The following is a 22,864-nucleotide window of genomic DNA, read 5'->3' on the forward strand; positions in this document are numbered from 1 at the left end:
AGTTCTGGTCCTGGTTGCTAGAGAGAGGGCTCTCCAAACAGGTTTCTCTGCCTGCAGAGAAAAATGGGGAGGGTCACGGAAAATGGAGAGGTACACCCCTGCTCTCAGATTGGGAAAGAGAAAGTCAAATGGCAAAGGACAGGTTCTTGGTTCTCTTACTTTGGAATTATTATGATTATTAAAACATTAGAAACTTTCAGACAGGGAAACAAAGTCATGTCCCTGTAACACAGTATATCCATGAAGTTGATTCACGCAGTTGTCTGCTGGGGGATATATTGAACCTTGCATGCGTGTGGGTCTCTGTTTCTATATCTCTGCCTCCTCCAGGCTCTCCCAGATCCCCTGTATATATTTTTGTGCATACTCATGTATTTCTCTCTCTCTCTTATACAAAGAGATCCCATGGAGATTAGAGGAGAGAATAGTAATAGAGCCTCCCTTCTCCCTAGCTGAAATTGTCGGTCTGTCTTTCTGTCTGTCCCCCAGCCCTTTGTAAGGGAAAAAAAATCTCTTCCCTTGGAAGGAAGTGCTCAAATCGCCCTATGGCTCCCAGAGAAATGGGGAAGTTTTCAGAGAGGAAGGCCAGCTGGTGCGAGGCAGGCAAGGGCTTCCCCGGTTTGGGAGCCCTTGGCAGTCTCTGAGTTTTCAGGCTGTCAGAAGCCGGGGGCCAGCTGGAGTGAAGGGAGTCCCAGGCAGGGGCGGGGTGCTCAGGAGTGCCTGGCTTTGAGACAGTGTCCCTGATGGGCCGAAATTTACCAATGAACGACTTCTGCGCTTTGGGTCTCTCAGCCCCAATTTCCATTTCAGAGCTGGTGGGCTTATAGGGGGGTGGCCACAGAGCCATGGGTCTGGGTGTCCCCCCCCAATATCCTGGGGAGTGGGGTGCATTCTCACAGGGCCAAGGTGAGGGCCAGTCTGGTGGCCAGTGTCCACCGCAGGGCCCTGGGGCCGTGGATCATGGCTAAGGCGATGGTGATTATTTATTCGCTTCGCTGGAGGGGAGTCTTCAAAAGAAACAGCGTGAAGAGGAGGGAAAAAATTATCTCTCTGGTCTGTGGATATTAAGATGGATTTTTATTTCTTAAAGGACCCTCCCCGCCGAGAGCGCATAAGCGTAAACTTAATATATGCTCTGCAGCCTAACTCCAGAAATCGCAATAAAAGTTAAAACCTCCCCTACTGGTTTTTTTTAATTATGATATGGGAAAGAGGAGCAGGATTTATAGAGCTGAACTCTCGGCGTGTAAGTGTTTAAGACTTGCGGGAGAAGGAGGAAGAGGCAAGAGCTCGCCAAGGAGAGCCTTGGTCTCTGAGATCTCTCGCCGGCTGCGGGGGTCTCCGGCTTAGGCGGCGGATCATCTGTGGCCTTCCTGGGACCTCGGCTCCCGGGCACCCTACGGCCCGGCCCACCGCCCTGCCTCGGCTGGCTTGGAGATGCGGCCCTTCTTGAGAACAGGTGAAGGGCAGCGGGGTCGGGGAGAGGGGCCGCGGGTGGGGGCGTCGGGACACTGGGCTTTGTGTGGGTCCCGTGCAGGGGAGGAGGTGTGCAGCCCCGGGCAGGGCCGAGGCCTGAGGGTGGTCAGCGGGCGCCTTGGCTCGGAAGGGTGTCCGGGCCGGGCCCCGAGAACACGGACAAGGTGGATTGTGTGAGGACTTTGGCCGCAGATGGAGCGGAGCGGGCTCCCAGGCGGAGAGGCCAGCGGCAAGGCGGGCAACCGGATGTTGAGTCTGTAGGAAGGACCTTGAGGTCTGCTTGGTGTTTGGGCTGCCGGGGGGCGGCGGCCCAGAGTGTGGAGCGCGCAGCGCGCGGGGCGCGGCGGCCGGCGTGGGCGAGGCAGCAGGCCAGCACACCTCTGCAGCCGCAGGGCCGGGCCCAGGACGCCTGAACTGAGGCCGACCAATGGTCAGAGCGTGAAAAATAAATGCAGTTCAGAGTCTTTTTTTCTTTTCTACATCAGAGGTCCTTTCTTTTTTGTCTCTTTCGGAGATACCTGGATTTGGTCCAGAACAGGTTGCCCGCGGGAGGGCCCCGCGAGCAGCGGCGCGCGAGGGAGGGAGAGAGGGAGGGAGGGCGAGGAAGAGGGAGGGAGGGAAGGAGGGCGGGCAGCGGCGGCTGCGGTGGCCGGGGCTTCCCTCCCCCGGCGGAGGCGGCTGCCCTGCATCTGTGGCCGTGGGGAGCCGAGGAGCAGGTAACGAAGGCGCTTCCCGAGGCGGGATTGGACCAAGCCAGAGAGACCGAGTCTTCCGGGTCTCTGCCGGACGCCCTGGAGGGGAGAGAAGGTAGGGAGATCGGCGCCCGCCCGGCCTGGCAGAGAGGCCTGGGGAATGTTGAACCTGCATTTGATTTCAGACTCACACTCATGTTGTGAGTCTGCCTGCCTCTGGAGATGCGGTTTGCCTGTCTGTCTGTCTGTCCGTCTGAGACGTCCTAAACCCTAGGCTGTCCAGCCAAAGGCTGAAAAAAATCGGGGAAAAATTCGTCGGAATGTGCACTTTCATTCATTGGATTCTCGGCGACTCAGTGGGGCTAGTGGCTGGGCCCCCAAGTTGGAGGGCGCTTTCCTCCTGCTTTTTGGACGCCAGAACCTCTGGTTCCCTCCGCCATGGGCTGAGTTTCCGGCTCCAGGTTCGCGGGTTGCCCTGAGGTTTGAGGCCAGACAGCTCCTAGTCTGGCAGGGAGGGCGGGGGAAGAGACTAGCGGCTCTGGCTCCTTAATTGTACTTCGGACCCGTATTGTCTCTCCTTTCGCCACCTCCGCTTCCTCAGTCTGGGATCCAAAGTCACTGCAAATTTCCTTGCGACACATACATCACACAAAGATCAGGTAACCAGGCGCCCAGTACCACGGGGGGCTCCGGGCGGAAAGCACCCCTAGCTCTGGGGCCGCTCCCCCTCCAGCCACTCCCCAGGCTGGGAAACCAGATCGGGTTGGGGGAGCGGAAATAGCCCCGTTTGCTGCGGGGCGCAGGGCAGGGGGCCGGAGGGAATGTAGGCCGTGGCGTTGAGAGGGCCACGTTCACAGGCCTTGGGGGTTTCACTCCTGCTGGGCTTAGCGGCTGGACTCCTGGTGTGTAGGGATCCCGGATACCCACCTGGGGTGGGGGCAAGACGCTGGTCTCCTCGCGGCGGGCCAGGAGAATTCAGTTTCTGCTTCCAGCGCAGGCCTGAGCTAGGAGGAGTTGTGTGTGTGGGTGTGTTTTTCCCAACAAAGAGGGATCAGGAGAGAAAAGGGGGGAAAGGAGTGGGGAACCGAGGAGGGGCGGGGAGGAGGAGAGGGCAGCGGAGAGGTGAACTGAGCCCATTTCAGGGGGAGAAGGAAAACGAAAGCAAATGGAGCACGCAGGGCCTCCTCCGCGCAGGCGGGTGCTGACGAGCCTGGAGCGGGCGCCCTGCCTGCGGCTGCGGGAATGACCCGCTGGGGGACCGGGAGAAAGCCTGTTTTAAATATAATCCGAACTTGACGGTGTGGATTGAACCGGAGGGAATTTAAATCACTAAAAGGGAGGTGCAGGGCCAGGGGAGGGGATCAGTCTAACCTGTCTTTCTGTCTGTCTGTCCTGCCCACGGTGGTGCTAGCTTGATTGTGATCCCAGCTGTCCAGGTCTGAGGTGATGTAGTCAGGGTGCTCCTCCCCCTGAGGGGGCTCTCCTCTGCCCAGTGCCGTCTTTGGGGGTCAGAAGAGAGCTCTAAGAACCACAGTGAATGCACAGCTGCTAGCTAAAGCTGGAGTCCTCCCATCTCCCAACAGGGACTCCCAGTGGCCTCCAGTCCCTCGGGCTCCCCATCGGTGATAAGGAAAATTGAGGGGAGTGGTGGGGGTGAGAGGGAGTCTGGGAACCTGGCAGGCGTAACTGAACCTGGGAAGACAAACCCCTCCTTCTTGGTGCTCCCACATCCTTGGTGCCCTCCAGGTCTGGATTTGGGGAGAGCCCTAGGGTCTGCTTCAGAGCTCTGACTTGCCACCCCACCTCCAAATGCAGAGGATGGGGGTACCGTCCACATGTAGTTGTGGAACCCAAGGGATGGCCTGGTGGCCTGGTGAACTCAGGGATTCTCAGCCTCTTCCAGCCCTCCTCCCCCAGGCTGCCTCTCTTAGCAAGGCCCAGGCAAAATGGGGTGTTGGTGGGGAGGAGGCTGTGGGTGAGGCCTGCTTCCAGATCCACAGCTGTGTCTGTGCCTGAGTGGGGAGGGTCTGAATTCATGCTCTGAAACGAAGGCGACAACCTCCCCTCAGTTTCACAGGGAATTTGATGGCAGCAGAGAGCGTGGGCCTGGTGATCTTGGCTGCCCCACTGCTGCTGCCTCTGCTGGGTGGGCAGGCTGCTCAAGAGTTGAAATGAAGGTGGTGGCCAAGCTGGGTAGGAGAGAAAGGGGCATCTGTTTACAGCCACTGTGTCTGGGGGGCTTTCCCAAATAGTAGAAGGCCATAGGAGAGGGGCTTTGGGGGGCAGCTTCCTTCTAGGAAGACTGAGGTAGGGGTAGATGGGCCCTGTCCCCTGGCGAAGACGAAAAGGAGGAGCCGGCGGGCTTGAAACCTTCTCCTTCATCCTGTCTTCTTTGCTCCTTGATTGAGAGCGTGGCTCAGCTCCCAGCTGCCTGGGTAGCTGCCTGGGCCGAGATAGGGTTCTATATCCTGGAGGCCTGGTGTCCCCACCCCAGCAGGTCGCCCGGGAGGGGCAGGAGAGGAGGCCTCTTCCTCCTTTGTGTCCGGACAGAAGTGGCCGCCGCGCCCAGAGCCAGTCCCGCGGCAAAGGCCCGGCCAGCCAGCGGGTTGCACAATGCCACGGCTGCTCGGTCAGCCCGCGCCCTGCCCCGTCCTGCCTGCCTGTCGCCGCCTTTCCTCTGACTCTCTCTGCATGCCTTCCTTTCCTTGCTCTTCCCTCTCTTTCATCCTGCCTCCCCTCTTTTCTTTCTTCCCTCTTTCTTTTATTCTAATCCGTTTTCTTCTTTCTTTCCCTCCTTCCTTCCTCCCTTTCTCTCTGGGGACCTGGCGCCGTGCTTCAGTCTTGCTGTCTCAGGCTGTCTCGGGCTCAGTCTCTCTCAGGCTCTGTCCCCTGATGTCCTCTTGGTCACAGTCTGGCCCCGGGCCCTCTGAACGCTCCGCGGCTCTGCTCAGCATTGCCAGCAGCCACCCAAGAACCAGGCAGGGTTCCCTGCCGCCAGGGCTGGGGGGGAGGTGCAGATGGCGCTGGGAATTTGGAGGAAGCCTAGGCAGGGGGACTGTAACCTGCAGTCTTTTCCTTGAACTAGTGAGGGAGAATTTTTGATTGACAGCTAACCCAGCTCCATCAAGGCCAAAGAGATACTCTGTTTCTTGCTGTAATTTGACTTTTCCAAAACCAGTCCAGTCAGGGGGCGGGGGGCGGTGAGGAGAAGATAATCAGAGCTGAGGGTGAAGAGGCTGAGGCCCCGGGTCGCCTCTCCCCAGCCGGGTACTTCTCATGTCCCCCCCATGCGTCGAAATCCCAGCCCCGCTAGACCGAAAAGGAGAGAACCCGAGAAGGGGAGGAGCAGGGACTGGGGTGGGGGCCTGGCAGGCTGGGGTCAGTGCTGCGGGCTGCAGACAGACCCTTCCCCCTCAACTTTCCTCACCCCCCTTCTCCCAAACACACACACTAGTCTCTGGAACACCTCTCTCTAGCCCTTCTCCTCCTTAGAGGAGACAGGTTGACAGAGATGCAAGAAAAAAGCAGCCTCCGCCCCCCCCCCCCACCCCTGGTGTTTGGTCCCATCCTGAGGACAGGAATGGGAAAGAAGAGCAGGCATCTCCAGTCTGAGAAACCTTGTCCTTCCCTGCTGCCTCAGAGCCTGTGTCTTAGCCTCAGCTCCTGCCTGTTTCCCTTGGCGCAAACTGGACTATTCCCTGCTGACCCTGAAATTGCACCCCTCCTTCAAATTCACTCTGCCCTGACTAGAACGCCTGTGTCTCTGGGGATATCACCTGTTCTTCTCCCCCAACCCCACCAACTTCCCTGCCCCTCTCTTGCACCCACACTGAGAATTTCCTGCTTGCCTTTGCCCACCTTTGCTAAACCACCATGGGACAGTTTGATGAAAAGCAGAGGGCTGGGCAATGAATGAACCCCAAATTCAAAGAGGAGGGTAACAACCAACTTACTGAGGGGGAAGGAATCCAAGTTGTGTGATCTTCCCTGCCATCACACTGCCCCCTCCAGAATTCCTGTGTCTGACTCCAAAGAAATTGCTTTCTCCCATTCCTTCATAGCTTTTTTTCGTTCCAAAAACAGCCTACAATTTTATTTAATGAAAGACACATTTATGAACAATCAAATGATCCTCATAAAAATTTTATTGAAGGACGTAAAAACAAGCTACTTGCCCACGACCGAGGTCGTTCTCTCGCCTTGCCCGCTCTCACCCTGGCTCTCTGTAGACAGAGCCCCGGTAGTGACTTCTTTTTTGGGGGGAGGGTAGGATGTCTCAGAGATGGAGTTGAGGGCAAAAGAGGGCGAACAGGAAGACGGGACGGGGACACCCCACTGAAGTTGTGTAGATCTCTTCTCCACTTCTTCAGGCTGGCAAAGAAAGATAAAGATACAGACAATAAATTTAAAATAAAGACGTTTGCATATCTGTGCCAAAGCAAAGAGAGGACTTCTGGTGACAGAGGTGTACAAGTTCCCGAGGTCCTACCCCTCCCAGCCTTGGGCCACCTTCCCCAAGCTTCCCCTGCCCAGGATTTGGGGGGCTGAGTTGGCCAGTGGCAGAAGGACGCTCCCCTTTCCCTCCTTCCCTCCCTCCACCCCAGCTTCCCCAGTCCCCTCCCACTCTCCCTCCCTCGCTGCTGCTGCTCCAGAAAGAAATACATACATACATACTATTTAAAAACGCATTTTTAAAAGCCACGTTCCGAACTGACAATTGCTGATCTCGGCTCGCGCAGAGACTGCGGGAGCGTCGGGGCCGACAGAGACGGATTACGTCAAGAAATAGTTCCTCCACCTACCTCGGCCGGCCTCTCTGCCCCTGCGGGGCTCCAGCGCCCAGCTCAGCCCCGAGGGTCCGGGAACCCTGGCTTCGGGGACTGGCATTGGCACCCCATTAAGAAATCCTCCCGGGGGTGGGGGCGGAGGCCATCTGCTTATGGGTGGACACGGGCAGGGGCTTCTGTGCTGAGATGCGAGTTGTCCTTAGGGGGCGGCGGGTCCTTGGGTCCAGAGTTGCGGACCCCCAGGAAAACGCAGGTCGCGGGGATCAGCAGAGAGAAGGGGGTGGGAGAAGAGAAAAAAAAAAAGCCAGGAAAAAAAGCCCCTGCGCATTGATCCGCGCCGTATTTTTGGGTAAATACGATCACGTGGGGGCCGGGGAGCCAATGAGCTGCGGGGAAAAGGCTGGAAAAATAATTACCTGCCTTGATTGTTCTGTGAGCAGATAAAAAGTACATATACAGTTCATACAATAATCTTATGTATGTAAAACCCTGTTACGATGTCGGCGACGGGGCCCATCAGTAACTATTACGTGGACTCGCTCATCTCTCACGACAATGAAGACCTCCTAGCGTCCAGGTTTCCGGCCACAGGGGCTCACCCCGCCGCCGCCAGACCCAGCGGTTTGGTGCCGGACTGTAGCGATTTTCCGTCCTGTAGCTTCGCGCCCAAGCCGGCAGTGTTCAGCACGTCGTGGGCGCCCGTGCCCTCGCAGTCGTCCGTGGTCTACCACCCGTACGGCCCCCAGCCCCACCTCGGCGCCGACACGCGCTACATGCGGACTTGGCTCGAGCCGCTGTCCGGCGCCGTCTCCTTCCCCAGCTTCCCTGCCGGGGGCCGTCACTACGCCCTCAAGCCGGACGCCTACCCCGGGCGCCGCGCCGACTGCGGCCCGGGCGACGGCCGCAGCTACCCGGACTACATGTACGGCTCGCCCGGGGAGCTGCGCGACCGCGCCCCGCAGACCCTGCCCTCGCCCGAGGCGGACGCCCTCGCCGGCAGCAAGCACAAAGAGGAGAAGGCCGACCTGGACCCCAGTAAGTTGGGAGCAATTTTCCTTTACAACCCGCGCGGGAGGGGAGGGGAGGCCAGGCGGGGGGAGCGGATTACAGCCCCTCGGAGCGGCGCAGGGAGCGCGGGAGAGGGGTGAGGGCGAGGACTCAATAAAAGCGAATTACCTTGGGGAGCTTTCAGGGGCAGGAAGGTCTGAGAAGGGGGCCCAGGGAGCCAGGTTGGGAGAAGGCTGAGGGGGGCTCCTCTCCCAGGAGCTGGCTTTGATGAGACCCCCGCCCCCACACCCCCAGCCCAGGCTTTTTGGCTCAGTCACTACTTTCGGAGAAATGCAGACAGGGCCAGGGGATAGGGTGGGGGCGAGGTTCATTTTATGGTTTGGGATGAGATGGGGGAGAGATGAGGAGGACACTGGGGATAGAGAGGAAATAACCCCAAGGAGAAAAGCCACCCCTACCTCCCAGGCAGTGTGGGGGTCCTCACCCCACTAGAGATTCATAAAACAGAAGGTCCATGGGCTTCTCCCCCAGGAACCCTGGATGAGAGGTCTGAGGGCTTTCTCAGCCTGGGAACTTGGAGGGATCAGGACTTCCAGAGTTGAGGGAGAGAAGAGGGATCCCAGTCTCCTTAAACTTGAGAGCCCTCTTCTGAGGCTCTGCAGGAGAGAGGGGTGGGAATGGGGGTCAGGGATAAGGAGTGGGGAGAAGCATCTCCCCAGATTAGAGAATTGCACACACACACACACACACACACACACACACACTCCAATCAGGGAAAGGGGAGCCTTCTGAGTATTGCAGAGAAAGGCAAGGGTAGGTTTTTTTTTTTTTTTTTTTTGGAGGGGGGACAGGTGAGAGCTGCAGGGCCAGAAAGAGGATAGAAGGGGAAACAGCAGGAGGAGGGGGTGCAGCCCCTGGGTGTGAGGAAATGTCTGGGGGAGACCCAGGAGGGGGCTGCAGGAAAGGATTTCCTGCAGCCCCATCAGGGGCCAGGGCCTAATTATACCCCTCTGAAGGCTTCCCTCCTTGCCCTCAGCTACTCCCATAAACCTGAAATTGGAGGCTTGGCTCCTGCAGAGCCTGTCCTGGGGCTGGCAGGAGGAGGGGGCACTGGAAGCCAAAGAGGGAAGCTAAGATATAGGGGAGCCTGTCCCCAAGGCCAGCAGCTCCCTGGGGAGAGGAGAAAGGCTTTTCCCATCCCAGCATCACCCTGAGAATTCGCCTCAGCAGGGTTGAATTCCGAGAGCGGAGATGGGGCTCTGGAGAGGATACTGAGGGGCTTGGGGACTCTCAGGGTCAGGAAATAGAACTGCTGAAATTTCAGGACTTGGTCGTGGGCTGGGAGGATGGGAGGGGGCAGAGGAGGAGGGAAGTGGGGAGGAGAGAGACCTCGCTATAAAAATAAAAAACAAGAGAGAGAAGCGTTTATGGGCCTATGAAACGGTTGGGAATTTGGACTTTTTATGAGGATATTCTCGAATTACTACTCTTGAAGCTGAGGAGGACCAGACTGTAGAGGCTTTGATAGCTTCGATTTCCTATAGTTTTAGGTGCTGGAAACTGAGGAGGGGAAAGATAGGGAGGGGGGAGACCGCAAAAGCAGTAAGGGGGGTGGAATTCCTAAAGCAAAACGTGTCCAAATTCAGGTTCAATTATTGGGTTTGGGGAGCCAGGCTGAGCCTGAGGATGGGGTGGCAGGGGTCCTAGGCTGGAAGGGGGCTCCACTGACCCCTGCCTGTGTTTGGCCCTCCAGGCAACCCCGTGGCCAACTGGATTCACGCCCGTTCCACGAGGAAGAAGCGCTGCCCGTACACCAAGTACCAGACGCTGGAACTGGAGAAGGAGTTTCTCTTCAATATGTATTTAACCAGGGACCGTCGGTACGAGGTGGCCCGGGTTCTCAACCTCACCGAGCGGCAGGTCAAAATCTGGTTTCAGAATCGGAGGATGAAGATGAAAAAGATGAATAAAGAGAAAACCGACAAGGAGCAATCCTAAACCCTGCCCCAGCCTGCTGCCTCGCACAGCCAAGGGAAAAACAAAACAAAACAAAAAACCCACAAAATACCCCAGCCCAGGCGGGAGACAGCACTGAAAGAAAAAAGGAAAGAGCAAGATAGAGAAAAGCCAATCGGCTTAAAAAGGAAAAAAAAAAGGGAAGGGGAAAAGGAAAACTCTTGCAATTTGGGAGGGTTCAGTGTTGAGAAATTGGTGTTTTAGAGTTAGTTCTACCCAGCGAGGAGGAGGAGGAGGCGGGGAGAGAAACCGCGTTCTCTTCTCCCAGCGCAACTGAAATAAATGACACACACAAATGTGATTTTTTTTTTCTTCTTTCTTCAGAGAAGCCAGTACTTGAATCGCTATATTTCTATTTTTTTTCATGTATTGTATTTGGTCCGGGCCATCACTCCCCAGGCCTGGGGTGCTCTGTGTGCAGATTTTGTACAAACACACACACGCGCACACATACAACATACACAAGTATGCTTCCCAGCCCAGGAGCGAAAAGGCGAGGGCCGGGGACCATGCCGCAGGCTGGGTCCAGTGGCGCAGGCCGGCGCCTCTGGCATGTACATAGCAGTGTCTCCTCTCATCCTCAGAGTCGGTCTGTAACGTGCTTCTGTTTGTTATGGTAGAACAGCTCTGTGTTAATATATCGAAGTCACTTAAAAAACCAGAAACCCAACTGCATCCAGTTCTCATTATTTCTCCTCCTTGTCGCTCCCAGGCTTCTGACGTGGAGGAGGCAAGTGCTTAGATCCTTTAGGGGAGGTGGGAGCCAGGCAAGGGTCTCCCCCTACTTCGGAAGGGCAAGTGCCCGCCACTCCTCCCCAGGCAGGGTGTGATGGGGCTAAGAGGCTCCCGGGTTGTGGTGGAGGCTGCTGAGGCCCGGGTGCCGCCTGTGCCTTCCCTGGCTGGCTGCCTGTGAGTCTCCTGGTAGCTCGATGGAGTCCCTGGGGGTGGGGGTATGGCATGAATGGTTTTCCTTGGCTGTAATTAATTGTAATAATTTATGAGTACATGAGATCGGAGGGAAGAGATAGGTAAAGATGAAGGTTGCGTGCTGGGTGCAGGCCGGGGCTGGATTCTTGCCTGGCTGCATCGGTGCTTTGAGGGGTGTCTTGGTGGGGGGGAGGCTGCTAAGGAGGGTGTGCGGTGAAGGGTGAAGAGGAAGGCCCTGCAGGCCTCAGGGAACTGGACAGGCAGTGGACATTGAGAGTGAAAGAAGATGCAGAGAGAGAGCAGGGGGAGAGAGTAGAGAGGGAAGAAAGAAAAGGGAGGAAAGAAGGGGGAGAGAAGAAAGATGGCAAAACCAATGCAATCAAGATTAGATTTAGTTTCTATTTCTCAGTGTATTCTCAGTTCCTCTCTCCATCTCCTAGTTCTCTCTTTTCTATTCAACCTATCTCTCTGGTGCTTAATTTGAATGTTGATCTGGGGGTGAAGTTTGAATGTTGATCTGGGGGTGACAGTGGTTATGCTGAGCAACCGCAGCATTTCAAGAGATCCCTAGGCTAGGACCAAAGGAAGCTGGGCAGGGATTAGCCAGAAGTGGGGTGTTCTCTGGTGGCTGTGGGACCCCAGGGGCAAAGATTTGGGGATATGTGTGTGTAACAACAGCCCAGTGGGGATGGTCGACTGCCTAGCACCCTGAGAGCCTTCCCCAGAACCAGCAGTTTTCATCTGTTAATCAGAAGCAGACTCAAACTGCTGGGTATGCTTCAGCCCAGCGCCCCCTTTCTCGGAAATCCCCCAATCTGGAAACTATTAAACTCAGACTGCTTGAAATATAGCTCTTTAATATCTCAGGCTGCCCATTTTGGCGAGAGTGCAGGGTGTTGCTCTGAATACTTGGGGAATACCACCGTAAAAGAAAATAATTGGGGACCCCGATTCCTAAGCAGCTCCCCCCATGGCCATCACCTTACAGGATTGGTGAGGCACTTGTAGGGACCAGCCCCTTCCCATCATTTGAATCTCCTACCTGCTCCTCCTATTAAATAGTCCAGTTTCAGGGGCTGGAGGAAGGTGGAAAGAGGTGAACGTTTTGTTTTTGATAATATTTTGAGGGAGACAATTTAAAGTCGCGGTTTGGTTTTCCCAGTCGCTGAAGCACCCCTCCTCTTTCCCGCTTAAGAAGAGACCTCCCAATTCCAGAAGCGATTGTTTTCTTGGTCCTTTTGAAAGGTGCTTTGCCTGTATTTTTCTGGCTACCTCGCTCCTCCTCTGGGACCCTGGCCTCAGTTGCGCCCCGCGCGGAGGACAAGGCACCCACCCATCTCCCTCGGTCCTGACCGCGGGGACTCAAGCCTCTCTCCCGGCCCGAGCTCGGCGGTGTTTCCGGGCCTCCACCCCGCCCCTGCTCCAAGGCCCTGTCGCCTCCCCTCGTCCGTCCGTCAGCGCGGCCTGCTTCCTGCGGCCCTCCCGAGCCGGTCTGGCTCCCGGCAGGAAGGAGGGCCCTGACCAGAGCGTGGGATCCACAGCAGGCCCACGCGGTCCAGCCCGCGGTTCAGTACCAGCTCAGCCTCCAGCCTGCAGGTCAGGATTGGATTCGATTTTTATTTATTGTCATTTGTGAACTCAAACCACAACAACACGACACACATCTGGGGAAAGAAACGAAAGCTGGGGACGAAAGAGGGGCTTGCAAACGCCCCCCTGCCCTAATCCTCCCCTCCCACCTCTCCTCTGCTCCTTTGTCAGAATCACAAAACCCTAAAGGTTGTTCCACTTGGGAAGGCAGAGGGTAGGTACATTTCCGAGGCCCCGAAATGCCACTTTTATGGCGCTGTTTGTCTCCCTGCGCTGGATTCTGAATGGGGCCGAACAAAACAGCAGCGCGGAGCTGGCTAGACGTCTGGGCTTAATTGTTTTATGGTTTAAATAAGGTGGACACTCTTTCCTTTGAAATCGGATTATAGGAATGTTTTGTCTATGGCCCACGGAGAACAGGACCTCACTGGATGGGAGGGAGAGGTGGAGAGAGCGCGCGTGAGAGAGGGCTGGGCCACAAACCAGGGGGCAAAGAGCCGGGAGAAGTCAGAGTCCCACCCCAAAGTCCTGAAGGCGGCGGCGGAATAGGCGGTACGGAGCAGGCGGCAGGGTAAGAGGAGCGAGGAGTTTAGAGTGCGCGCCACGGGCAGGCGGTCGCGGGAGCTTCGGTGCGAGTGTCTGCGTGCGCGGTGTTCCGAGGCCAGAAATGCGCCTGGTTGCGGGGCAAATCGCGGCAGTTCCTTTTGCACAGTGTCTCAATGCGGGAAGGGAGGGTGACAAAAAGAGAATATAGTATAAAACCTTGGACAAGGTTTATTTCGAGGATTTAGAACACAAAAGAACAGCGCTCCTGGGGAGGGGGGAATCCCTTCCGGGGACCCCTCTCGTGCGCATTCATTTGGAAACTCCTTCCTCCCACCCCCCCACCTTTGGGTCAAGCCTGGGGACCTGCTTGCTCTTAGCTGCTGGCTTTTTTTCCGGCCGAACTGCATTGGAGAAAGTGGACGCGAGGTGGCGCTGTTGCTCAATGTTAGAGGCGGCGGCTGTGCCCCCAGCCGGCCTGGCCGCACTGACATTTGAGGCCCGGCCCCGAGGAGCAGCGACTAAAAGGCCGGGTGCCCCGGCCCAACCCGGCCCCTCTGGCTCTGAGCAAATCAATCCTCTCACCTGCGAGGTGTAAATAAATCGCGAGTGGCGGCAGGAGATGGGCCCTCGTTCTGCCAGCAGACTCGGGAGGTTCAGAAGGGCGGGCGTTGAAAATAATCGCTTTGCGGAGGAGATAAGCACGAAGCAGGCAACGCGTAATTAACGCGAAAAGGCAGAATGACCCGGACAAACGAACATAAATCCACGATACCTAGGAGGGCGGTGCAGGCCTCGGGGCGAGGGACGGAGACGCCCCAGCAAGGATGGCTGCTTGCGGTTCCTTTATTTCCAGGTTTGAGGAGCGAAATCAACCAAATATATGTAAAAAAACAATCAATCAAATGAACTGAAGAGAGAAAAGGCGAGGGACCTTTGAAAGGGGAAATCAAGTCCAGCCGGGGCTTTGGGGACTGGTGGGCTCTCAAAGCAGGCGATGCATGCAGCACACTCTGGACAGTTGCATTCCAAGACACAAAGGCCCGGAAGGATAGCTCTATGGCAGGATTTTCGCTGGCCCATAAAATGTTGAGATATCCCCTCACCCCCTAAAAGATAAGGCGCAGGCCCCAGAGCGGATATGGCCTGCCCAGCCTCTGCTTTCCAGGAGGAAAAAAGGAAAGTATTTATGACAGTCCCCAGTGACCTAGAAGCTGGGAGTCCAGAGTCTGTCAGTTTAGTACCCACAGAGCAGGCTCAGAGAAGGCAGAGGCTGAACCAAGGCTGCAGCGTGCTCTGGTAGTGGAGGAAATCTCAGTCATGTCCCCTACTGCCCTGGACCCTGCAGCCCTGGCATGGCCCTCTGAACCTCCCCTCCTGTGGCTCCAGGGTCAGAGTTATTGGTGTTGTGTCACAGAGTTGGAGCAGTCCCCACCTCACTCAGATGGGGGTGGATTCTTCCAAATTCAGGGTATCCTGATCTCTTGCTGGGGCCCCAGTGGTTCTCCTTTGGGAATGTGGCTGAGAGTGACTATTTCCCCAGCAATTATTTAGATTCAAAAGGGGGAGACTCATTTTCTCTGCATCATCCTCCCCTGCGCTTTCATTTCTTCCTTCATCCCTAGAGCTGGGCTCTGGATGGATAGTGAAGAAAAAGATCTGATTTTCTAACTGCCTCCTTCCTCATCCAACCCTGAAACTCCAGAATGTGGAAGGAAATTAGGTAGCTTTTTTTTTTTTTTTTTTATGATGCAAAGAGCGAAAGATGCATGTGTGTTTATCAGGTCTTATTTTCACATATGTCTGGGTGTGCACAAGTGTGCACAGTGTCTGTGAAGTCTCAGGGGTGCTTTCTGATAATTGAGTGTGTGTGCATTTGATGTTGTTCGTGGTGGAAGAGAGCATATACAACATGTGTGGATCCTGAGTATGGCCCCGCATTGCCCTCACATACTGTGGAGGGGGAGAACCAGAAAAATCATTCTTCTTCATTCACCTGCACAGAGCACACGTGTCCACAGCTCTCTTTCTCCCTTTTCTCTCTGTCTGTGTTCAGTCCATGTAACTGTACATGTTTATGGCCAGAGAAGGGTGCTGATGGGATAAGGGTCTTTCATCCATTAGCATTAACTTGAATTTACCCAGTCTTGGGGATGGGGGAACCCCCCAGAGAAGTGTGGGTAAATATTTAAAGAGTGTCTGTTGACAGTTCCCATCCACATCCTGGCCTGGGCAGCCTGCCTGGGGAAGTTGGGGAGGGGGGATGCGGTGAAGCCAGGAGGCCCCTCCAGGCCAAACTAGCATTTCCTATGGGGTTAGGGTATGTGGGGACAAGTAAGAGGCCTGCTTTAGAGGCCTCCAACCCAGATACAGGGGGTCTCCTAAGAAGCAACCTCCTGGATCAGCCCAGCCAGAAGCCAGAGAACCACAGCTGCCCTCTCCCTCTGTTCCCACCAGCGGCTTTGCTCTCAGAGCCTCCAACAAGCTCGTGGCCATTGCCCGGGCTTCCTGCCTGAGGCATGAGCTGGTGTCTGAAGGGGCAGTGCAGCCCTGACTGGGTATATGGAGTGTCCTTGCCTCTGGCCCTCTCCACTACCCACAGCCAGCTGACAAGGGATCTTAAGAATCTAGGGGGGACAGGGCAGCTGGATAGGGGCAAGAGGGTTCTGATGGCTGACGTGTCTGGGGATAAGATGCGCTTTTCCTCCTAAAGTCCCCAGACTTAAGGACCCCCTGGGGAACCCACGTTTGGTTGTTAGGGGACCACTCTCTCTGGTTGGCATTCAGCCCCCTCGGGGGTCTTATACCTGTTGAGGTAACCTGAGTTGACCTGCTGGCTCAGGTACCTCTCTCTCTGAGAGGAAGGAAAAGAGAAGGGAGGAGAGGCACCTTCAAATCTGAATGCGCACCTTGGAAAAGCTGGCCCCAGCCATTAGCTGGGGCTGGCTCACCACCACCCCCCACATACCACACCCCCATCCCTCCCCCTTCCTCCCCTCCCCTTCTTCCAGGTCCCCCCAGCCCTGAACCCCTCTACCCCCCGCCCGCCATCCCTCCCTTCCTTCTCTCTCTCTCTCTCTCCCTCTCTCTCTCCCTCTCTCTCTCTCCCTCTCGCCTGTCTTCATGTCGTGGATTGATGAACGCGAATCGCGTGTAAGCGCCGCCACCGCCGGGAGTCTGAGGAATTCGCCTGGGCTGTTAAAGGAAAGAGCTAAGTGCGAGAGCGCGAGCTCTACCTACCGACAGTGAAGAGAGCCGCCGCCGCCGCCGCCGCCGCCGCCGCCGCCCGCTTGCCCGCCGCCGCCCGCGCCCAGCCCGGGAGCTGCGCCGCCCCGCCGGCCGCCGGCACCCAGGCGCCCCCCACCTGCCCAGCCCGGCCCGCCGCCCCGGGGAGCCGGCCGGCCTGGGGATCGCTCCCGGGGGGAGGGCAGTTTCGGGGGTCCCGGGCGGGGGAGTCGGGAGCCAGAGGGGAGGGGGCGGCGGGTTTTCATGTGCCCAGCATGAGCTCCTACTTCGTCAACCCCCTGTTCTCCAAGTACAAAGGCGGCGAGTCCCTGGAGCCGGCCTATTACGACTGCCGCTTCCCGCAGAGCGTGGGCCGGAGCCATGCGCTGGTGTACGGGCCCGGCGGCTCGGCGCCCGGCTTCCAGCACGCCTCGCACCACGTCCAAGACTTCTTCCACCACGGCACCTCGGGCATCTCCAACTCGGGCTACCAGCAGAACCCGTGCTCGCTGAGCTGCCACGGAGACGCCTCCAAATTCTATGGCTACGAGGCGCTCCCCAGACAGTCCCTTTATGGGGCTCAGCAAGAGGCGAGCGTGGTGCAATATCCCGACTGTAAATCCTCCGCCAACACTAACAGTAGCGAAGGACAAGGCCACTTAAATCAAAACTCGTCTCCCAGCCTCATGTTTCCATGGATGAGACCCCACGGTGAGAAGCCTTTTCTCTTTCCCCCTTAGTCTCCCGCGCTCCGGGGTCTTCCCCCCTCCCTCGCCTCCTTTTTGTCTGCCCTCGCTTTCCCTCCTGGCTTGGGGCTCTCTCGGGCCCCACCCCCGGGCCTGAGTGGGTTTCTGGAGGTTGGGAGGTTCAGCTGGGGGTGGGGCACCGGGTTTGTCTGGGAGATTTGGGGGATTGGGGTAAAAGTGGGGGAAAAGGTGGTATCTGGGTGCAAAGGGTTAAAAAAACGTTTTCTCCACCTCTGTCAGTCTGTCTCTCTCTCTCCCCTCCTCTTTCTCTGTCTGTCTCTTTCTCTCACCGTCTCTAGTCAAAGTTGGGGAGGTGGCTGGGAAGGAGCGGGGGACCCTGAGGTTATCAGCTTTTGGAACAAGCCAGTTTCTCCATAAGGCAGAGAGCCCCAGTCCAGGACAGTGGCCAGGCTGTCTTGGGATGAAGACCCCTGCTTCCCTCCCCTGGCTGGGTCAGGGGGTGGCAGGACCCCAAGGACAGGTGATCTGCCTCTCTGGGGTACCCACCACCTCCTCTGAGAGAACTAGCTTTAGGGCCACTACCCCAACTTTGCTCTACTTCCCTCAGTTGGAGAGAAGAGAGGGAGTCAGAGAGGAGGGGGGGGGGGAAAGAGTCCTGAAAAGGAGGGAGGCCATGTAGGTTAGAGGGCTCTGACGTCCAGAAGACCCTCGCCAAGCTGCCCCCCATCAAAGGCTTGTGGGGTCTTTCTGAGACCCTCAGGGCAGCTCAGGTCATGAGCCCCTCCAAGGGTGGCCCCTCATTGCCCAATTTCGAAGTAAAAGGGGAAGCTAGAAAGCGACAAGTTCCAGCAAGGATGGCCCGTGATTTATTTGCTGATCTCTAGTTAGCAATCAGGCCAAGCAGTGATACATTCCAGGAGATCAATTATTTTTCCTCCTTGCAAGGCATAAGGCAGAGAGATCTGAAGAGGGGCAGTGAGCAGAGCCTCACTTCCTCACCCCCAGCCCTTTTGCCTTCCTTTTGGAAAGAGACTCTGTCCCCAGCCCTTCTCACCCAATGCCCCTCTGCACTTGTAAACAAAGCTGCAAGGGCCAGTTTCCTGGAACTGCAGGCCTGGGGGGACTCTGCAGTGCTCCCTTGGCCTCTTCCAGCCCCGGCTTTCCAGACAGATCCTAGTCCCTGCCCCCACCCCTACCCTACCTCCCAAGGTGAAGCTAAACCAAAACAAATCCCCCAAACTTTCCTGCCCTTGCCTGCTCTGCCTTTTCTGCAGGAGGGAGGGGAACTGGGGAAACCAGAGGGGGGGATTTCAGGGGAGGAAGAGTGACAGGGGAAAGCCAAGCCCCTACCCAAACATAACCAGACTGGGCTTCTGTTCTGTCCAGCTCCGGGGCGGCGCAGCGGAAGGCAAACTTACAGCCGGTATCAGACCTTGGAACTAGAAAAGGAGTTTCTCTTTAATCCTTATTTGACACGAAAGCGTCGGATTGAAGTCTCTCATGCCCTGGGACTGACTGAGAGACAAGTGAAGATCTGGTTCCAGAACCGAAGGATGAAGTGGAAAAAGGAGAACAACAAGGATAAACTGCCCGGAGCCCGAGATGAGGAGAAGGTGGAGGAAGAAGGAAACGAGGAAGAGGAGAAAGAAGAGGAGGAAAAGGAAGAAAACAAGGACTGAGCAAAAAAAGAGAGACATCCCCCCCCTCCTTTAGCAACTCCCTTGAAGTTTCATTTTATGGTAGCAGATAAATTGAGAAGTTTACGACTGTCATTTGCTTTTATAGAGAATAGAATGACACTCACAACTCTAACTACCTGTCAGATACTTGCAGCTCTGGTTTTATTACCTTTGGACTTCCCCCCACCTTTATTTGTTTGGGGGCTGGAGGGGGGATACTGAGACACAGCGAAAAGTTCCGAGTCTCTGTCTCAGTCGTTGCCCCAACACACACACTTCTCCCTACCCCCACCCTTCCTAGTCTTGCCTGGATTTTAAGGTCTGAGACCTGGCCCCCTTTCCCCTTCTCCCGGCCCCTTCTTGCCACACTGCCACCTCCCTGCTTCTCTGGTATTTATTTTAGAGGGGAGCCCCCTCAAAATGTGGAAGAAGACTCGTGGCTTTGTTTTCATGCTAGGATTAGTGTCTTAGATGGACTTTTTTTCCCAAAGGACAGAAAAAGTGAAGGAAGGAAGGAAAAGAAAGGGAAGATATTCAAAGATATTTTAAAAATGATAGCAAGGAATATCCCCTCTCCCTCCCTGGGGGTCCCCACTTAGACCCCCTTGACTTTCTCTAGGAACCTGATGGAAACCTGAAGGAGACGAGGTCGCCCCTTCCCCCCTCCCTTTTCACGGGGTAGAAAGGCGCCTGCCTGCAGTTGCCGCTCAGATCCTACCTAGCCATCCCTTGGTCACTCGGGCCCATGCCTTCCTCCCCTTCAGCTGTCTAATTCCTGTTGTTGGGCCCAGCTTCCTCTGAGCTGCACTGGTATAAGCGCTCAGAAATCGCCATAATCATGAAAATAATAATAATACTGATAATAATCATAGTAAATCTTTAACATACTACCTAAAGGGAACCTGCAATAATCTTGAAAAAATAAAAAAGAGAAATTAAAAAGATCCTAATACAGGAGAAAAAAAGAGAAAAAATTTAAAATAAAAAAAAAGAAAGAAACCTCCAACGTATTTTATCACTACCTATAGGAAGAAATCCTGCTTTGAGAGTATTTGTAATGCAGTTTTGTTGTCGTTTGTTGCTGCTTATTTCACTAAGAAAAACCCAACAACTGAGACTGCCTAGCCCGCCGGTCCTGTGCGCTTTTATTGTGCTTCTAACCCCAGTAGAGTAGAACTAAATTGCACTGAATGTATAGTTAACTGTCTTGAATCCTCTGTTTATGCAATGTGCTCGAAAGAAAAACAACGTTAAAAATATATCTATAATAATAATTTTTGGTCATTCGTCTTTATGTCCAGCTATGAATGTAGATTTTGTGTCCCGGCAGCAGCTCTGTTTCTGGTCGAAGTACTTTGTATTGTATACGTGAGTCATAATAAAAATTGGAGAAAAAATATTTGAAGCTGTAATGACTGACTCGATTTTTCCCCATCATACCCCATTTTCTACCCCTCCCCTCCTTACCCTTTTTCAATATTCTAGTAAAGGTTTCCTCCACTGATCTGACTTGGGGTTGGGGAGCACTCACATGGAGAGGAGTGGAGGAGCTGAGAGGACTGGCTGGGCTGGGAGGGCAGGTGAAAGTGGGGAGGTGAACAGGAGGAGGAGGAAGCAGAGCAGAATGCCCTTGGGAGAACATTGGCTCCAAACAAAGTGGGTTGGTAGATGCCAGGGTCCCAGTGGGAAGAAAGCATCTTCTCCTCCACTCATCCATCTTCTTCCTCCTGGCCCTGGGCTGAGCCCAGATCAAAAATCTGCGCCCCCTCCCATGCCCCTCCAGCAACTAGGCCTTTTTCAACCAGGGGCTGGGGCTAAGGATGAGGACATGTGATTCCTTCTGATCTCTCATGGTCAACCCTTAGTACTCAGCACCCAGCACTAGAAAGGATGTGAGGCTTGAGGCAGTCTGGAGGACTTGGTTGGAAGAAGCCTGAGAGTGGGGTAAGGGAGCTTAAGCCTAGGGGAGAGGAGAGAAGGGAAAGGTGGAGGGACTGGCAAGGCAAGCAGCCCGAGTCCACTGTCTGAAATTCAAATTCAGCCAGCACAGAGCCATCACTGTCACCCAGCCGCTTGCGCTTACTCCAGCCTCGGTCCTGGCTGTTTCAAGCCCTCTCAGCTTCACCTTGGCAATTGGGCAGCCTGCCCTGCCCTTATAATTCAGGTCATTGGCTTAGGTGGGGGTGGGCCCACTGAGTGATCAGTCCCACACTCCAGCCACAGCCGGGTAAGGACAGTCTTCACTGGACTCCCCATTCCCCAAAATAAAGGGTTGAAGGCTAAGGGGCTCAGGGGGCAAGAGGTCTCTCGGTCTTCCCTGGAGAGTCCTAGACAGAGAAATCTGTTTATGCCAGCAAGATTCTGGTCAAATAATACCAAATTCCAGAGATACAAGCCGTCTGATTCAGTCAAGAGATGGGACGAGGGGAGGGGATGGGATCTTCTGGTCTTAAAAACCCAGACCCCCAAAGACTGAAATATTTTTGAGGTCAGACCTCTCTCTCTCTTTCTCCCTTCACTCTCTCAGTCTCTGTTCTCCCGTTCAATGATTTCCCCAGACTTACGCCCAGTAAGTCGACTCTAGTTTTGTGTAATTTCACCCGCGTCTGAGTCCCTGGCTCCCACGCAAAGTGGTCTTGAATACAGGATTGGGTCAGGCGTCGTTAATAGGGGAGTCCTGCGGCCCGAGAGAGGCTACCGATTGGAAGCGCAGGCTGCGGGCAGGCAGTCGGGAACAGCTTTGAACAGCTCTGGGGTAAATCTTTCGGAACCTGGGGTCCCAGCTGACAGCCGCGGGGCCAGCCAGGTAACCCCGTTTGCTGCGGGGAAACACCGGCTGCCCGCCGGGGAGGCCCGAATAGAGAGCATTTCGCTCTGACCTCAGGCCTTCCCACGGGCGTCCAGACTCCGAGGGCCGGCAAGGGTCGTTTCATTTTGAAATGTGGAATTATGCTTGCTATTAATAAAAAATCGCTGGCCCAGTAGCCATTGACCTTACACTAAATGCCTTCGAAGAACCTCACCGAATTTTCCCCGCACCCAATGCCCCATTCAACCCCGGCCGTGCGCAGCAATGCCCGTGGCCCCAAGCCCGGCGTCGGAGGGCGGGGTGCGTCTGGCGCCCAGCATCGCTTGAGATGCGAGGCAACGGGTGGGCCAGACCCAGAGAGCTCCAGCCGCCCTCTCTTACAGCACCCGCTCCCCCCAACCCGTGGTGCCCACCGCCTCTGTTTTCTCGTTTGGAGAGAAAAGGAGGCAAAACCCGTTTTATGGGAGAACTTAATTGCGAGCGGGGATGCGCTCTCTTTAGAAACGCGTCCTCCCAAATACTCCCGCCGTCCCATTACCGGAATGGGGACCATTCGGCGGCAGCAGCTAGGACTTTCTCCCATTCTTTACTTTTTTATTAGCCAATCAAAGTGGCTTCCGAAAGCTATTTGTGATTTGTGAAAAATAGTGTCTTTCAAAATGCTGAGTTGAAGCATCTCGCTCATTTCGCCTTGAATTTATTATTCTAATCTCAACCGTAGAGACAGGATAATGCAGCTATTAAGTTGGGGGGCAAATTCGTTTCTCAGGATTTAAAAAAAAAAAACAAAAAACACTCGGCATTATCTCTCCCTCCCCACTTCGTTGTAGAGGCCAAGGGAATTGCGGGCCTGTAGGGAATCCAGGGGAGGAGGATGAGGGAGGTAATAAGTGCCCTAAAAGGCTCCTTGGGGTACCCTAGGATGGGAGAGTGGATTGACCTCCCCAGCCTCAGCTTCCCCAAATGAGATGCCCCAGCGGCTGTGTGCTGGAGAAAGTCACCCCATGCCAGTTAAAGCGAACTATAAGACAGGTTGTGCCACAGACTAGAAGTAAAATTTCCGGTGAACTGACCGCAGAGCTGTCCCATTCTCCCCGAGGCCCATTGTGAAAAGCTGGGCCAGTGCTTCCTTGTCGTAATTTTTAACTACCTGTTATAAAATTTATGGGTGGGTTTGTAAAAGAAACGAGGTCCCTGCATCCGGCTGAGGGAACTGCTTCACTTACTGTAGAGGAAGTTTGGGGAGGGGATGATGGGACCCCCTGTTGGTTGGGGTGGGGCACCCAGCCGTGGAAGTCCCCATGCCAATATGACTCTGGAACCAAGAGAAGAGCTTTGGGCCTTCAAATCTCCAGCTTGTTGGGGAGAGTGGCTGGGTGGTGACTGGTGGCAAATAGTCTCTATG

At 55.4% G+C, this 22,864-nt stretch overlaps 2 protein-coding genes and 1 long non-coding RNA gene across 3 annotated transcripts; 2 read left to right on the forward strand and 1 right to left on the reverse strand.

Moving 5' to 3' along the window:
• Positions 1-6,295: 6,295 nt before the first annotated feature.
• Positions 6,296-7,109, reverse strand: LOC102411097. The gene is made up of 2 exons (XR_003108925.3): positions 6,971-7,109; positions 6,296-6,539 (listed from the first exon to the last, which is right to left on the reverse strand). It is a non-coding gene; the product is annotated as an uncharacterized LOC102411097 (long non-coding RNA).
• Positions 7,110-7,452: 343 nt separating this feature from the next.
• On the forward strand, positions 7,453-10,649 carry HOXC9 (homeobox C9). The gene is made up of 2 exons (XM_006063725.4): positions 7,453-7,990; positions 9,717-10,649. The coding sequence occupies exons 1-2, from the start codon at positions 7,453-7,455 to the stop codon at positions 9,959-9,961; spliced, it is 783 nt and encodes a 260-aa protein (XP_006063787.1). The 3' UTR covers positions 9,962-10,649.
• Positions 10,650-16,473: 5,824 nt separating this feature from the next.
• Positions 16,474-20,049, forward strand: HOXC8 (homeobox C8). The gene is made up of 2 exons (XM_006063726.3): positions 16,474-16,975; positions 18,358-20,049. The coding sequence occupies exons 1-2, from the start codon at positions 16,540-16,542 to the stop codon at positions 18,648-18,650; spliced, it is 729 nt and encodes a 242-aa protein (XP_006063788.1). The 5' UTR covers positions 16,474-16,539; the 3' UTR covers positions 18,651-20,049.
• Positions 20,050-22,864: the final 2,815 nt, after the last annotated feature.

This window comes from Bubalus bubalis, chromosome 4 (genome assembly GCF_019923935.1).
Source record: "Bubalus bubalis isolate 160015118507 breed Murrah chromosome 4, NDDB_SH_1, whole genome shotgun sequence".
Classification (NCBI taxonomy): Eukaryota; Metazoa; Chordata; class Mammalia; order Artiodactyla; family Bovidae; genus Bubalus; species Bubalus bubalis.

Coding starts and splice junctions, on each gene's coding strand:
- HOXC9 (XM_006063725.4), top strand. CDS start 7,453: ATGTCGGCGACGGGGCCCATCAGTAACTATTACGTGGACTCGCTCATC. Junction 7,991..9,716: donor GAAGGCCGACCTGGACCCCA/GTAAGTTGGGAG, acceptor TTGGCCCTCCAG/GCAACCCCGTGGCCAACTGG.
- HOXC8 (XM_006063726.3), top strand. CDS start 16,540: ATGAGCTCCTACTTCGTCAACCCCCTGTTCTCCAAGTACAAAGGCGGC. Junction 16,976..18,357: donor TCCATGGATGAGACCCCACG/GTGAGAAGCCTT, acceptor TGTTCTGTCCAG/CTCCGGGGCGGCGCAGCGGA.